Raw genomic sequence first — 15,000 nt, forward strand, 5'->3', positions numbered from 1 at the left:
TGAATTTAATTTTGTTTACAAATTATTAATAATTAATTAATGACATAGAAATGAAATATGTCTTGACACTTTGGAGAAATGAAAGTTCTAACTGCAGGACATTCATCGTAAAACTGATTGTTCTAAATATTCGATACCAATTCAAAATTAGTACGTGATTACATCTTGTCAATATTAATGACGTAACAACATGTTTGACACATGTCAGATTCCTAGCTGTCTCACATTTAATTGTAAAACTAATTGTTCTTATTAATATTAATAACTTCGAACATTATTGTCACATTTCATAATAAAAACAAAAAACAAAAACAAAAATCGTAACTGTCTCACATGTATCGTCAATTCAATTGTTTTAGATATTCGATATTAATTTACGACGATTACTTGTTTATAACTGGTTAATATTAATGACTTAAAACATTAACGACACATCTCAGAAATGAAAATCGTAACTGCGTCACATGTATCGTCAATTCAATTGTGTTCTAAATATTCGATGTCGACTTAGAATTCGATTCTTGTTTACTAATTATGAATATTCATGACATCGTTTACGCGTTTTAGAAAGACAATCAATTCAAATCCTACTATGTAGTTTTTGACATCTTTTGAACCTTTTGACACCATCGGGTTACACGGTACAATTATGTCATTTATTGACCCCCCACTCCCCGCCCACACGATTTATCATGATTATTATAACCTCTAATCGAAACTATTTCATATTCATGGTAAATCCAATTTTTATAAATATTTTTTTAGAATTTCGCAACTTTTGAAACCTTTTGACACAATTCGAGACCTTCTGACACACCTTGACACATTTCGACACATCTAGACACCGACGGGTTACACAGTTCGTCGACATCGAATAACAAAACTCATTTTAAAATAGATTTGTCCATAAAAAATATTACTTCATATATCGATGGCTTAACTCTCTCCTTACCAGCCATTTTCAGGATTTTCCCCAAAACTTCAAACCCAACTAACACAAAAATATATTTTTTATCACTCATACATACATAATAGTAGTAAGATCTTGCAATGTATAATTTCTTTAACAAAACATGCTCTAGAACACACTGTTTATTTTCTTTAAATTTTATGATGTACAAGAGAAATTTGAATTAGTAAAATGTTGGTTGTATCGTAACGAATGTGACGATTTTCCTATAGTTGGTAAGAACAGGGTCAACTCACTCACTCAATCCTCTCCGGGCCTGCTGGCACTTGAGGCGATGCAAGGGATCTCCACCTGGTCTTGTCAGCAGCTATTCTTGTGGCCATCTCGAAGGACAGACGGACCTCTCTGTTTTAGGTCCCTCTCTACGGTACGTCTCCAAGTCTCCTTGGGGCGGCCTCGATTCCTCTTTCATTGGCTTAAGATGACCTCAAAATATTTTTTAAAAAAAAGCATTAAACCCAAGTGTATCCACGGATAGCTCATACGGGTAGATTCACGATCTTCCCGGCCAGGCGGAGTTGTCGTATCAGTAAGGTCGCGTGTTCGAGCCCCCATCGCCACCGCGAAGTTTTTATTCTCTGTTGTCGTCTGGCACTTTCCTACTCACGTCATTTCTTGCACGCTTCCCGTTTGACGCCTACAACAATAACATCCCTTAATCTTATAATTCATTTAACTCTGATTTCATAACAACAAAAACCACAACAACCATAACAACCACCACCACCACCACAACAACCAGCACTTCTACCAGAAACGACGTCTAGAATTCCTGATAGCCTCATCGAATATCCTTTCACTTTTGACATTTATATGAATTTTGATCCCACTGAAATCTTCCTATCTTCCCTATTCTGGCGTACTCCGAAAAAGCACATTTTAAAACATTTTGGCCAACTCTCACACACCCCCCCCCCTTTCTCCCTCACTCTCTCCTCACGGACCAAGTTCGGGAAAACTTGATTTTTGTCAAGGGGGCAGATGGCTCAGCGGTACGGCTTTGCTTCCTATCCGAAAGGTATCGAGTTCGATCACCCACCGCTGCGCTGTGTGGCCTTGAGCAGGTCACCTCGCCTTAGCTCAAATTTGCGGCGCTGCACTGCGGCTGACGGCTGGGTTATTCCAGTCTTCAATTGGAATAGAATCTAGAGACAAATTTCCCCTATGGGATGAATAAAGGGAATTTTATTTTATATTATTTTTATTTATTTAACACTCAAATTGACCGGACATAAGTAGCTACTTATACATAATTTTTGTGTCGCATAACAAGGGGGTCCCGATAGCTCAGTTAGTAGAGCACTCGCCTCACACGGAAAGGAACCAAGATCGATCCTGGGTGCAGTCAAAGATTTTTTCCGAGCCCTCTCCCCAGTCCACCCAGCAGTGAATGGGTAGCTGAGTCTGTTAGATTTGGCGGAAAGTACTTTGCGATAGACTAGCGTCCTATCCAAAGGATGGCAAGCAATTGTTATTGTCTGTTTCACGATGCAGATACCGGGATAAACTCCGACTCCACGGGTCCAATGGGTCCGAGGGACTATTTTATAACAAGCTTTACAAAACAAACATTTTTCAACAAATTGTGTGATGTACAAAACTTTGCTTTCTAATCAACAGCAACATTTAACATGTAGTACGGGACATGACGCCTGTTAGGCGATATTATTACAATGTTTCGGAAAACGACAACGCTGTTACGGCCAGGTACTCATTTTGCACCCGAGTACGGTGATAGCATGTGAGTAAAGAGCCTTTTCCAAGGACTCAACTATGCGCCGAGTAGCGAGGCTCGATCCCAGGACCTTCCGATCCGAAAGCGAATGTCATAACACTAGACCACATAGCCGCACAATACGATACAAATGTTCATTGTATCGGCGTAACAAATTAGGACGATTTTCCTGTAGTTGGTATGGAAAGGGTTAAGTCGTCTTTCAAATATCGACCGACTCCATTGTCAGTGCATGACGTAATCAGTCGGAAGGTGACCTTTTGGATTTGCATTTTTTAAATTTTCTGAAAGAATATGCTCCCCTGAGCATTTTAATCTTTATTTGAAGTAAATCGGGTGATTTTTTATGAAGTTATCGTCAGATGTATGGGAAAGGCATCCAGCAACTTTTCTCAAATTTCATACTTTTTCAACTTGACTAGCTGTAAAAAATATTTAGAGGTGAAATTAAGTTTTGATATTTCCCGAAGATGCACAAAAAGGGTTGATTTAATCATTTATGACAAGAACTCATTTCTGATAAAAATTGACCTTCTAACTAAACTTGCCAATATCTCAGTTCAAACCTTTTCACCATCCGACTGATTATGTCATTCACTGTAACCGCCACTTGTCAAACACTCTCAAACCAAGCACTCCCCCCTCCCCCCCCCCCTCCCCAACCAGAAATTCTCCAACTTTTAACTCTTTCAAGTCCAATTTAAAGACTGAATTGTTTAAAACAACCTTGACCTAATTTAGTTTAATGTTCTTCAAACTACGCGTTCAGTGCTGTAGTTTTTAAAAATCTTATTTTCCCTGTGTGAATTCGTGTTTTATTAAACGCCTTAGAGCATGCATTCATGGAATTTGGGCTCGATACAAATGATTTCTTCTTCTTCTTCTTCTTCTTCTTCTTCTTCTTCTTCTTCTTCTTCTTCTTCTTCTTCTTCTTCTTCTTCTTCTTCTTCTTCTTCTTCTTCCTCTTCTTCTTCTTCTTCTTCTTCTTCTTTTCTTCTTCTTCTTCTTCTTCTTCTTCTTCTTCTTCTTCTTCTTCTTCTTCTTGAGGAATTCCCTGAAACACTAGCTTAGAGAGTTCTTCACAAGATAATGGTAATTTTAGTCTATCAATATTCCAAGGGGAGACTAGAATAACCTAGGAATCAGCCACAGTGCAACACCGCGAAATTGATCTAGGGCGAGGTGCTCAAGGCCATATAGCGCATCGGCGGGTGATAGAACTCGGTACCTTTCGGGTACGAAGCAAAGACTGAACCGCTGAACCACGCATCCCTCATTGTTTAAAAAAACTCTAAAATTTTGAAAAATATTTATTTTCTAGAATCTGTTTTGTTCTTCCTACGAATCAGTTTTCAAATTCAACTTTTTTTTTCTTCAATTTCCGGAGAGTTGTCATTAACCGGAAGCAGAACCCCCCCCCCCCCCCCCCATCCAACCAGCCCGATAAAACGGTTTTTTTTATACGGGTAGAATAATTTATAAAGTAAAACATTTGAACGTTCGAATTTGATGCTTCGTTGGGCTGTGGAATATTTCCTGACATGTTTATCATTTGTCTTCAAAACAATCGGTTCGAATTCTGGGAGTCTAGAATCTTCTTTGCATCGACGCGTCTGGAACTTTCTTGAATAATAGAGCTGTAGTGTTATATTATTTCATTCCATTTTCAAAGGTTGGCAAAAAATTTTGATTGTAAATACAAATATTTCTCAAGTAATATTTGTACATGGATGTGTGTGTGTGTGTGTGTGTGTGTGTGTGTGTGTATGTGTGTGTATATATATATATTTATATATATATATATATATATAAAATATATATATATATATATATAGAATACAAATTGTCACTCACATTTTTTGTGGCCGAAAAGTTCTTTCTGTGTCTCTTTACACTGAGACTGAGGACGACTGAGGACGTGTAAAGAGACACAGAAACGAACGTTTCGGCCACAAAAAATGTGAGTGACAATTTGTATTCTATATAAGCCCTAACCATCATTATCGAGCACTTTCGTACCTACGAGTACCCACCAACTCTCATAAATATATATATATATATATATATATATATATATATATATATATATATATAGGCGTGGTTACCTACCTGTTTATTCCAATGACAACACACAATCGTGGTCACTAGGACCCTGACCGACATTGTCAACAATGTGGTGAGATCTAGCGAGAGTGTTCACTCACTGCCTGTCAGCCACAACCAGTCTTTGACAACTCGAGAAAACTCTCGAGCTAAGGAAGATTAACCCAAAATATCTGTAACTTTACACACACACACATACACACACATAACCGTACATACACACATAGGAACACACAGACACACACATACACATAAGCCGTAGCCATCGTTAACTTATAGCCTGACACTGACCAAAAAATGACGCCACAAAAGAAAACAAATCGTGAGTTGTATTCAATAGTTCAACCAATGAAATCACTTGTTTCCATGAGCTCTACTAACGACAACTCACTAGGCGGTGCAAAAACCAAATAATGACGTCAAACTGCCAGTCTTTTTGAGTTTCAGTGTCAGGCTATAACTTTACGTTATAGGTTTCACGTTTATTCGGCAGGCGAATGTTGTGAGTACAGTACATAAACGAATAGCATCGACGTGCACTTATTTGAAGGTCTGATAACCCAATTCCTTATGGGCTCATTGTTGTAATGAAATGGAAATCTTTAAAAAATGACTCAAAATATTGTCCTGTACAACAATATTAAACCAGGCCCAAAAGTGGGTTCAGAAGTCAGACCTGCATATATGTACACGTCAAATAGCCTCAATGTATATAAAACGTCAATAAAAGCCGCATTCTTTAGCGTTAAACGGACAATAGCAATTGTTTACTACCCTACCTATACAACGCCAGTCTATCGCAAAAGTAGTTTCCGCCACATTTAAGCAACAATAAATGTTAAGTAACAGGCGAGTTATTTTTAAAAATCTGGACTTTGTTCGGGATTGAACCAGGTATCATTGCTTGTGAAGCGAGTGCTCCACTGTCGCCGTCGTTAACTTATAGTCTGACACGGACCAAAAAATGACGTCAAAAGACCAGTCTTTGGCCACAAAAGAAAACAAATCGTGAGTTGTATTCAATAGTTCAACCAATGGGACCACTTGTTTCCATGAGCTCTACTAACGACAACTCACTAGGCAGTGCAAAAACCAAAAAATGACGTCAAACTGCCAGTCCTTTTGGATTTCAGTGTCAGGCTATAACTTAACGATGGCTACGCTAGAACCCTCTAGGACTGGCAGTTTGACGTCATTTTTTAGGTTTGTGTACCGTCTAGTGAGTTGTCGTAAGTAGAGCTTAAGGAAACACGTTATTTCATTGGTTGAACTATTGAATACAACACACGATTTGTTTTGCATTTTGATGTCATTTTTTGGTCAGTGGCAGGCTATAGATAGAATGCGCTTGGCCAAGGAGTTCACAACATTGCCATCCGGAAGTATAACGGACCAACACACAAACTCTGTGTAACCATGAACTTTTATAGTCTGGTTGATACAGTTTAGTGAGAACAACTCACAAACGCGGATGGCAAAAACAATAACAAAGGCCTGAGTGATGTCATCTGCATACTATCTATAACTTTACGATGGCTACACTGACACTGACCAAAAATCAATAGCAATTACTTACTACCCTATCTATACAACGCCAGTTTACCACAAAGTAGTTTCCGCCACATTTAAACAACAATAAATGTTAAGTAACAGGCGAGTTATTTTTAAAAATCTAGACTTTGATCGGGAGATTGAACCAGGTATCATTGCATGTGAAGCGAGTGCTCTACCAAGTGAGCTATCGCGAACCCCCCCCCCCCTCCACACCCCCACACCCCCACACCCCCACCCACACATGTTTTGAGAACGCTGGTGACAATTCCTGGATACTGGCTAAGTCTTTCTAAGGCGTTCCGTCACTCTCGCGTCCTCCAAAACGATGACGTGACCAGCCTGAGATAATGGCTGTCGTTGTGCTGCACGTTTTAAAAGGCGTTAATCCCAGCAGTGATGGAGCACTCACGCTCACTGCAAGTGTAGACACACACACACACTCACATACACACACACTCACACACACACTCACACACACACTCACACACACATACTCACACACACACACACTCACACACACATACTCACACACACAAACACACATACACACACTCTCACACACACACCTCACACACACACTCACACACACACTCACATACATACTCACATACACACACTCACACACACACTCACACACACTCACATACACACACACACTCTCTCTCACACACACACATAAAAACAAACAAACAAACAAACAAACAAACATACTCATGACAACAGTAGTCGTCCAGAGCCATTAGGCCCGTGGAGCCGGAGTTTATCCCGGTATCTATACCGTGAAACGGACAGTAGAAAGTAATTAACCAGTAGATTTCTGACCAATCAAAACATGAAATTTGTGACACACCCTCACACGTGCTCGGACAAACATAGTTGGTTGTTTATAAACAGCAACGTTAATGGAATCGACCTCTCTCTGATCATTGTTATTGTTTTTATCCCGCCAGATGGGTGATTAGTTATCACACGATTTTCTTGATCAGATTATAAACGTTTAGGTTTACACATAATTTTCTGTGTTGGTTCTATAGATAGTATGCGCTTGGCTAAGAAGCTCATAACGTTGCCATCCGGAAGTATAACGGACCAACACACAAAACTGTGTGTATCCATGAACGTTTATAGTCAGGTTAATACAGTTCAGTGAGCATTACTCATAAAGGTGGATGGCAAAAAAAAAACAATAACAAAGACCTGAGTGACGTCATCTTCGAACTATCTATTGATCAAGCGGTAGAACAGTGGGTATTTTACTTAAGCACAAACCATCGATAGTAAAACATGTGTAGTTTGCTGTGTCTACCAATCACTGCCATTGTTTACATTATAACGACTGTCCGAGAGGCGTGGTTATCTACCTGTCTATTGCCTGCTACCCATTTAATAGGACGCTAGTCATTCGTAAAGTACTTTCCGTCGGATCTAACAGACCCAGCTACCCAATCAATGCTGGGTAGACGGGTATCGGGAGTCAGAAAAAAATAATTCGACTACACCCGGGATCGATCTAGGTACCTTTACGTGCGAGGCGAGTGCTCTACCAACTGAGGTATCTGGAAACCCTAAACATGTTCATACACAATGTTATGTGACCCATCGACTCTTAACGGTATGATGCTGTTGTGAAACAAATGCTTACCAATGCTTTAAAGCTAAACTGACAAACATTCTAGATTCTAGATTCAATAGTTCATATTATAAAATATGTAAGATGGAGATAGTTCGAAGATGACGTCAATCATGCCATCCGCGTTTATGAGTACTTCTCACTAAACTATATTAACCAGACTATAAACCTTCAAGGTTACACACAGTTTTGTGTGTTGGCCAGTTTTACTTCCGGATGGCATTGTTGTGAACTTCTTAGCCAAGTGCATACAATCTATACGATAGATCAGTTGGTAGAACACTCGCTTCAGAATCAAAGGGACCGAGATCGATCCCGGGTGCAGTTGATATTTTTTTTTCTTTTGCCTCCCCCTATTCACCCAGCAGTGATTGGGTAACTGGATCCGTTTGATCTGGCGGAAAGAACACGCTGTTTATAAAAGTTATAAACATACCCATGTGTCAAGCTGAACAAAATGACCAATCGTAATGTTAGATATGTTCAAAATCTGTGAACACTTTTCACATTTTGCAATGTGACCAATGACCTTGAGCACATGGAAAGTTAATATAGATAGGTCTTTGTTGTTGTTTTTTGCCATCCGCGTTTATGAGTAATGCTTCACAAACGCGGATGGCAAAAACAATAACAAAGGCCTGAGTGATGTCATCTGCATACTATCTATAACTTTACGATGGCTACACTGACACTGACCAAAAATCAATAGCAATTACTTACTACCCTATCTATACAACGCCAGTTTACCACAAAGTAGTTTCCGCCACATTTAAACAACAATAAATGTTAAGTAACAGGCGAGTTATTTTTAAAAATCTAGACTTTGAGCGGGAGATTGAACCAGGTATCATTGCATGTGAAGCGAGTGCTCTACCAAGTGAGCTATCGCGAACCCCCCCCCCCCCCTCCACACCCCACACCCCCACACCCCCACCCACACATGTTTTGAGAACGCTGGTGACAATTCCTGGATACTGGCTAAGTCTTTCTAAGGCGTTCCGTCACTCTCGCGTCCTCCAAAACGATGACGTGACCAGCCTGAGATAATGGCTGTCGTTGTGCTGCACGTTTTAAAAGGCGTTAATCCCAGCAGTGATGGAGCACTCACGCTCACTGCAAGTGTAGACACACACACACACTCACATACACACACACTCACACACACACTCACACACACACTCACACACACATACTCACACACACACACACACTCACACACACATACTCACACACACAAACACACATACACACACTCTCACACACACACTCACACACACACTCACACACACACTCACATACATACTCACATACACACACTCACACACACACTCACACACACTCACATACACACACACACTCTCTCTCACACACACACATAAAAACAAACAAACAAACAAACAAACAAACATACTCATGACAACAGTAGTCGTCCAGAGCCATTAGGCCCGTGGAGCCGGAGTTTATCCCGGTATCTATACCGTGAAACGGACAGTAGAAAGTAATTAACCAGTAGATTTCTGACCAATCAAAACATGAAATTTGTGACACACCCTCACACGTGCTCGGACAAACATAGTTGGTTGTTTATAAACAGCAACGTTAATGGAATCGACCTCTCTCTGATCATTGTTATTGTTTTTATCCCGCCAGATGGGTGATTAGTTATCACACGATTTTCTTGATCAGATTATAAACGTTTAGGTTTACACATAATTTTCTGTGTTGGTTCTATAGATAGTATGCGCTTGGCTAAGAAGCTCATAACGTTGCCATCCGGAAGTATAACGGACCAACACACAAAACTGTGTGTATCCATGAACGTTTATAGTCAGGTTAATACAGTTCAGTGAGCATTACTCATAAAGGTGGATGGCAAAAAAAAAAACAATAACAAAGACCTGAGTGACGTCATCTTCGAACTATCTATTGATCAAGCGGTAGAACAGTGGGTATTTTACTTAAGCACAAACCATCGATAGTAAAACATGTGTAGTTTGCTGTGTCTACCAATCACTGCCATTGTTTACATTATAACGACTGTCCGAGAGGCGTGGTTATCTACCTGTCTATTGCCTGCTACCCATTTAATAGGACGCTAGTCATTCGTAAAGTACTTTCCGTCGGATCTAACAGACCCAGCTACCCAATCAATGCTGGGTAGACGGGTATCGGGAGTCAGAAAAAAATAATTCGACTACACCCGGGATCGATCTAGGTACCTTTACGTGCGAGGCGAGTGCTCTACCAACTGAGGTATCTGGAAACCCTAAACATGTTCATACACAATGTTATGTGACCCATCGACTCTTAACGGTATGATGCTGTTGTGAAACAAATGCTTACCAATGCTTTAAAGCTAAACTGACAAACATTCTAGATTCTAGATTCAATAGTTCATATTATAAAATATGTAAGATGGAGATAGTTCGAAGATGACGTCAATCATGCCATCCGCGTTTATGAGTACTTCTCACTAAACTATATTAACCAGACTATAAACCTTCAAGGTTACACACAGTTTTGTGTGTTGGCCAGTTTTACTTCCGGATGGCATTGTTGTGAACTTCTTAGCCAAGTGCATACAATCTATACGATAGATCAGTTGGTAGAACACTCGCTTCAGAATCAAAGGGACCGAGATCGATCCCGGGTGCAGTTGATATTTTTTTTTCTTTTGCCTCCCCCTATTCACCCAGCAGTGATTGGGTAACTGGATCCGTTTGATCTGGCGGAAAGAACACGCTGTTTATAAAAGTTATAAACATACCCATGTGTCAAGCTGAACAAAATGACCAATCGTAATGTTAGATATGTTCAAAATCTGTGAACACTTTTCACATTTTGCAATGTGACCAATGACCTTGAGCACATGGAAAGTTAATATAGATAGGTCTTTGTTGTTGTTTTTTGCCATCCGCGTTTATGAGTAATGCTCACTGAACTGTATTAACCTGACTATAAACGTTCAAGGTTACACACAGTTTTGTGTGTTGGTCAGTTTTACTTCCGGATGGTAATGTTGTGAACTTCTTAGCCAAGTGCATACAATCTATACGATAGATCAGTTGGTAGAGCACTCGCTTCCCAATCAAAGGGACCGAGATCGATCCCGGGTGCAGTTGATATTTTTTTTTCTTTTGCCTCCCCCTATTCACCCAGCAGTGATTGGGTAACTGGATCCGTTTGATCAGGCGGAAAGTACACGCTGTTTATAAAAGTTATAAACATACCCATGTGTCAAGCTGAACAAAATGACCAATCGTAATGTTAGATATGTTCAAAATCTGTGAACACTTTTCACATTTTGCAATGTGACCAATGACCTTGAGCACATGGAAAGTTAATATAGATAGGTCTTTTTTATTGTTTTTTGCCATCCGCGTTTATGAGTAATGCTCACTGAACTGTATTAACCTGACTATAAACGTTCATGGATACACACAGTTTTGTGTGTTGGTCCGTTATACTTCCGGATGGCAATGTTATGAGCTTCTTAGCCAAGCGCATACTTTTGTGTGTTGGTCCGTTATACTTCCGGATGGCAATGTTATGAGCTTCTTAGCCAAGCGCATACTATCTATAGATAGTATGCAGATGACGTCACTCAGGTCTTTGTTATTGTTTTTTGCCATCCGCGTTTATGAGTAATGCTCACTGAATAGTATTAACCCGACTATAAACGTTCATGGATACACACAGTTTTGTGTGTTGGTTCGTTATACTTCCGGATGGCAATGTTATGAGCTTCTTAGCCAAGAGGATACTATCTATACTTCCGGATGGCAATGTTATGAGCTTCTTAGCCAAGAGCATACTATCTATACTTCCGGATGGCAATGTTATGAGCTTCTTAGCCAAGCGCATACTATCTATACTTCCGGATGGCAATGTTATGAGCTTCTTAGCCAAGAGCATACTATCTATACTTCCGGATGGCAATGTTATGAGCTTCTTAGCCAAGAGCATACTATCTATACTTCCGGATGGCAATGTTATGAGCTTCTTAGCCAAGAGCATACTATCTATACTTCCGGATGGCAATGTTATGAGCTTCTTAGCCAAGCGCATACTATCTATAGATCATACCCATTGGCCCACTCTTGTTTATATTTTTCCCTTCTGTCTTTTTTCCAGATACGATGGCCACACGATCCTCCTGCTCCCACCTCCTCTGGCTTTTGCTAGTCCTCAACACACAATGGTGAGTAACATTCAATGTAGTAATGTCGTCAAGCACGTGCATCTATGTGGTCTTGTTGTATGACACTCGCTTTCGGATCGGGAGGTCCTGGGGGTCGAGCCTCGCTCGCTCGCTCGACGCATAGTTATTGAGTCATTGGAAAAGGCTCTTTACTCACATTATTTTCTCACCGTACTCAGGTGTAAAATGGGTACCTGGTCGTTAACAGCGTTGTCTCTGTCCAAAAATAATTATAACATCGCCTAACAGGCGTCATGTCCCGTCCTAATAAATGTTAAATGTTGCTGTTGGCCAGGGGCCCCTTGTAAAGCGCTTTGAGCATATTTAGTGGATAATGCGCTATATGAAAGCTCAATAACGATTTATTGAGTCAAAGACACATTTGCAGCTCGACAGTAGGCGCCAAAAATCGTAATTATTCCATCCCCCCCACAACTCCCTAAATCGTAACGCGTATTGATATCATGTTTACAATAACAATTTATGACGTCAGATTATAAATAGTCCATCTAGTTAAATTTCAATAAAATTAGATTTTGAAAAAAGAAGTAGTCTATGTATCATTTAGATATTTTTGAAAATGTCTTTTAAACAAAGATGACGAAATCGGAATCGATGAGGGGTAGAATGAAAAAAAGATTGAGCTTTATATAGAGCAATATGTGCTCAAAGCGCTTTACAAGGGGTCCCTGTTAAACAGCAACATTAGACATGTAGGACGGGACATGCCGCCTGTTAGGCGATATTACAATTTTTCGGACTAAGACATCGCTGTTAACGGTCAGGTACTCATTTTACACCTGAGTACGGTGAGAGACTGTGAGTAAAGAGCCTTTTCCAAGGACTCAACTATGCGCCGAGTGCGAGGCTCGAACCCAGGTCCTTCCGATCCGAAAGCGAGTGTCACACGTAAAGACCACATAGCCGCACAAAATACAAGATGTCTTACACTCTTGTGTTTTGGAATTCGAACTTTGTTCCCAACGCGCACTCGCATGCTCGTGCAACGGTTGGACACACATCCGGAATGCCAAAAAGCACGAGTGTAAGAATCGTATATTCTGCGGATTTTTCCGAATACTAGGCAGGTCCGCATTAGGCCGATAGAGCTGGAGATTATCCCGGTTTCTGTTGCGTGAAATGGACAATAGTAATTGTTTGTTATCGTTTGGACAGTTACACACTCACTGCTGGGTGGACAGAGGGGAGAGAGAGAGAGAGAGAGAGAGAGAGAGAGAGAGAGAGAGAGAGAGAGAGAGGTAGAGAGAGATAGAGATAGATAGATAGATAGAGATAGATAGATAGATAGATAGAGAGATAGAGAGAGAGAGATAGATAGAGATAGATAGATAGATAGATAGATAGATAGATAGAGAGAGAGGTAAAGAGAGATAGAGATAGATAGATAGATAGAGAGAGAGAGAGAGGTAGAGAGAGATAGAGATAGATAGATAGATAGATAGAGAGAGAGAGAGAGAGAGAGAGAGAGAGAGAGAGAGAGAGAGAGAGAGAGAGACAGACAGACAGACAGACAGACAGACAAAGGGGGAGGAGGGGGGGGGGGTTCAGAAAAAAAATCTCGACTGCACCCGGGATCGATCCTGGTCCCTTTGCGTAGGAAACGAGTGCTCTACCAACTGAGCTATCGGGGACCCCAACATTGAAAATGAAATCACGTGACAAATAAAATCTTGATAATAAAAGAAAAACAATTGAGTAAAAAATTAAGAGAAAAAAAAAAACAACAAACACTCCCTACCTATTTATTTATTATGGGGCAGCGTGGCTCAGCAGTCAGGTCTTTGCTTCGTACCCGAAAGGTACCGAGTTCCAATACCCGCTGTGTTGTGTGTGTGGTCTTGAGCAAGTCGCGTCGCCTTAGTTCAGTTTGCGGCGTTGCATTGCGGCTGACGCCTGGGTTATGCCAGTCTTCCCTCATGGAATAGACCGCCATATTGACAACTTTCCCCTATGGGATGAATAAAGGGAATGTTATTTATTTATTTATCTATTTATTTATCCTTGAGCAACAACAGTCCCTGTTATATTAAAGACCTTCTAAACATATACTCGTATGTCCCCAGTAGAAACTTGAGGTCAAGCAATGACCAATCAATCCTTGTCAAACCTAAGCCATTGCGTAAAATAGGTGAACAATCTTTTCAATTTTCGCCCCCCCCCCCCATTTTTGGAACTCTCTCCCATCACACGTGAGATGCTCGGATTCGTTGACAACGTTCAAATCTAATCTCGCTTAAAGTTTTATCTTTTTACGTCATAAGTTGCAATATTATTATCATATTTTGTTGTTGTTAAATTGAATTCGTATCCATTTTCCATCAAACTTGTCTTACTGTAATATGTTTTGTTTTATATCAATGTAAAGCGCTTAGAGCCTGTGACAACGGGGCAAAGCTCTATATAAATGCCATTTATTATTATTATTATTATTATTATTATTATTATTATTATTATTATTATTATTATTATTATTATTATTATTATCATTATTATTATTATCATTATTATTATTATTATTATTATTATTATTATTATTATTATTATTATTATTATTATTATTATTATTATTATTATTATTATCATTATATTATTATCATATCATTATTATTATTATTATCATCATCATTCATCATCATCATCATCATCATCATCATTATTATTATTATTATATTATTATTATTATTATATTATTATTATTATTATTATTATTATTATTATTATATGATTTATTTATGTATTTATTTCTCAGCCAATATCGTTTTCCAATAACGGCGAGGGGACACGAG

At 39.5% G+C, this 15,000-nt stretch overlaps 1 protein-coding gene across 2 annotated transcripts in view; it reads left to right on the forward strand.

The window, feature by feature from the left end:
* LOC144980769 (uncharacterized) overlaps positions 1 to 15,000 on the forward strand; it is a 304,724-nt gene that overhangs the window by 156,582 nt on the left and 133,142 nt on the right. The window contains exon 3 of one of the 2 annotated variants that reach the window (XM_078928550.1): positions 12,127 to 12,193. The exons of the other annotated variant lie outside the window; for it this stretch is intronic. Within the exon in view, the coding sequence (XP_078784676.1) occupies positions 12,132 to 12,193 (62 nt within the window). The 5' untranslated portion in view covers positions 12,127 to 12,131. The remainder of the gene's footprint in view (positions 1 to 12,126; positions 12,194 to 15,000) is intronic. 2 annotated transcript variants of the gene reach the window in all.

This window comes from Berghia stephanieae, chromosome 10 (genome assembly GCF_034508935.2).
Source record: "Berghia stephanieae isolate SIO BIC M18660-M18661 chromosome 10, UCSD_Bste_1.3, whole genome shotgun sequence".
NCBI classification, from domain to species: Eukaryota; Metazoa; Mollusca; class Gastropoda; order Nudibranchia; family Aeolidiidae; genus Berghia; species Berghia stephanieae.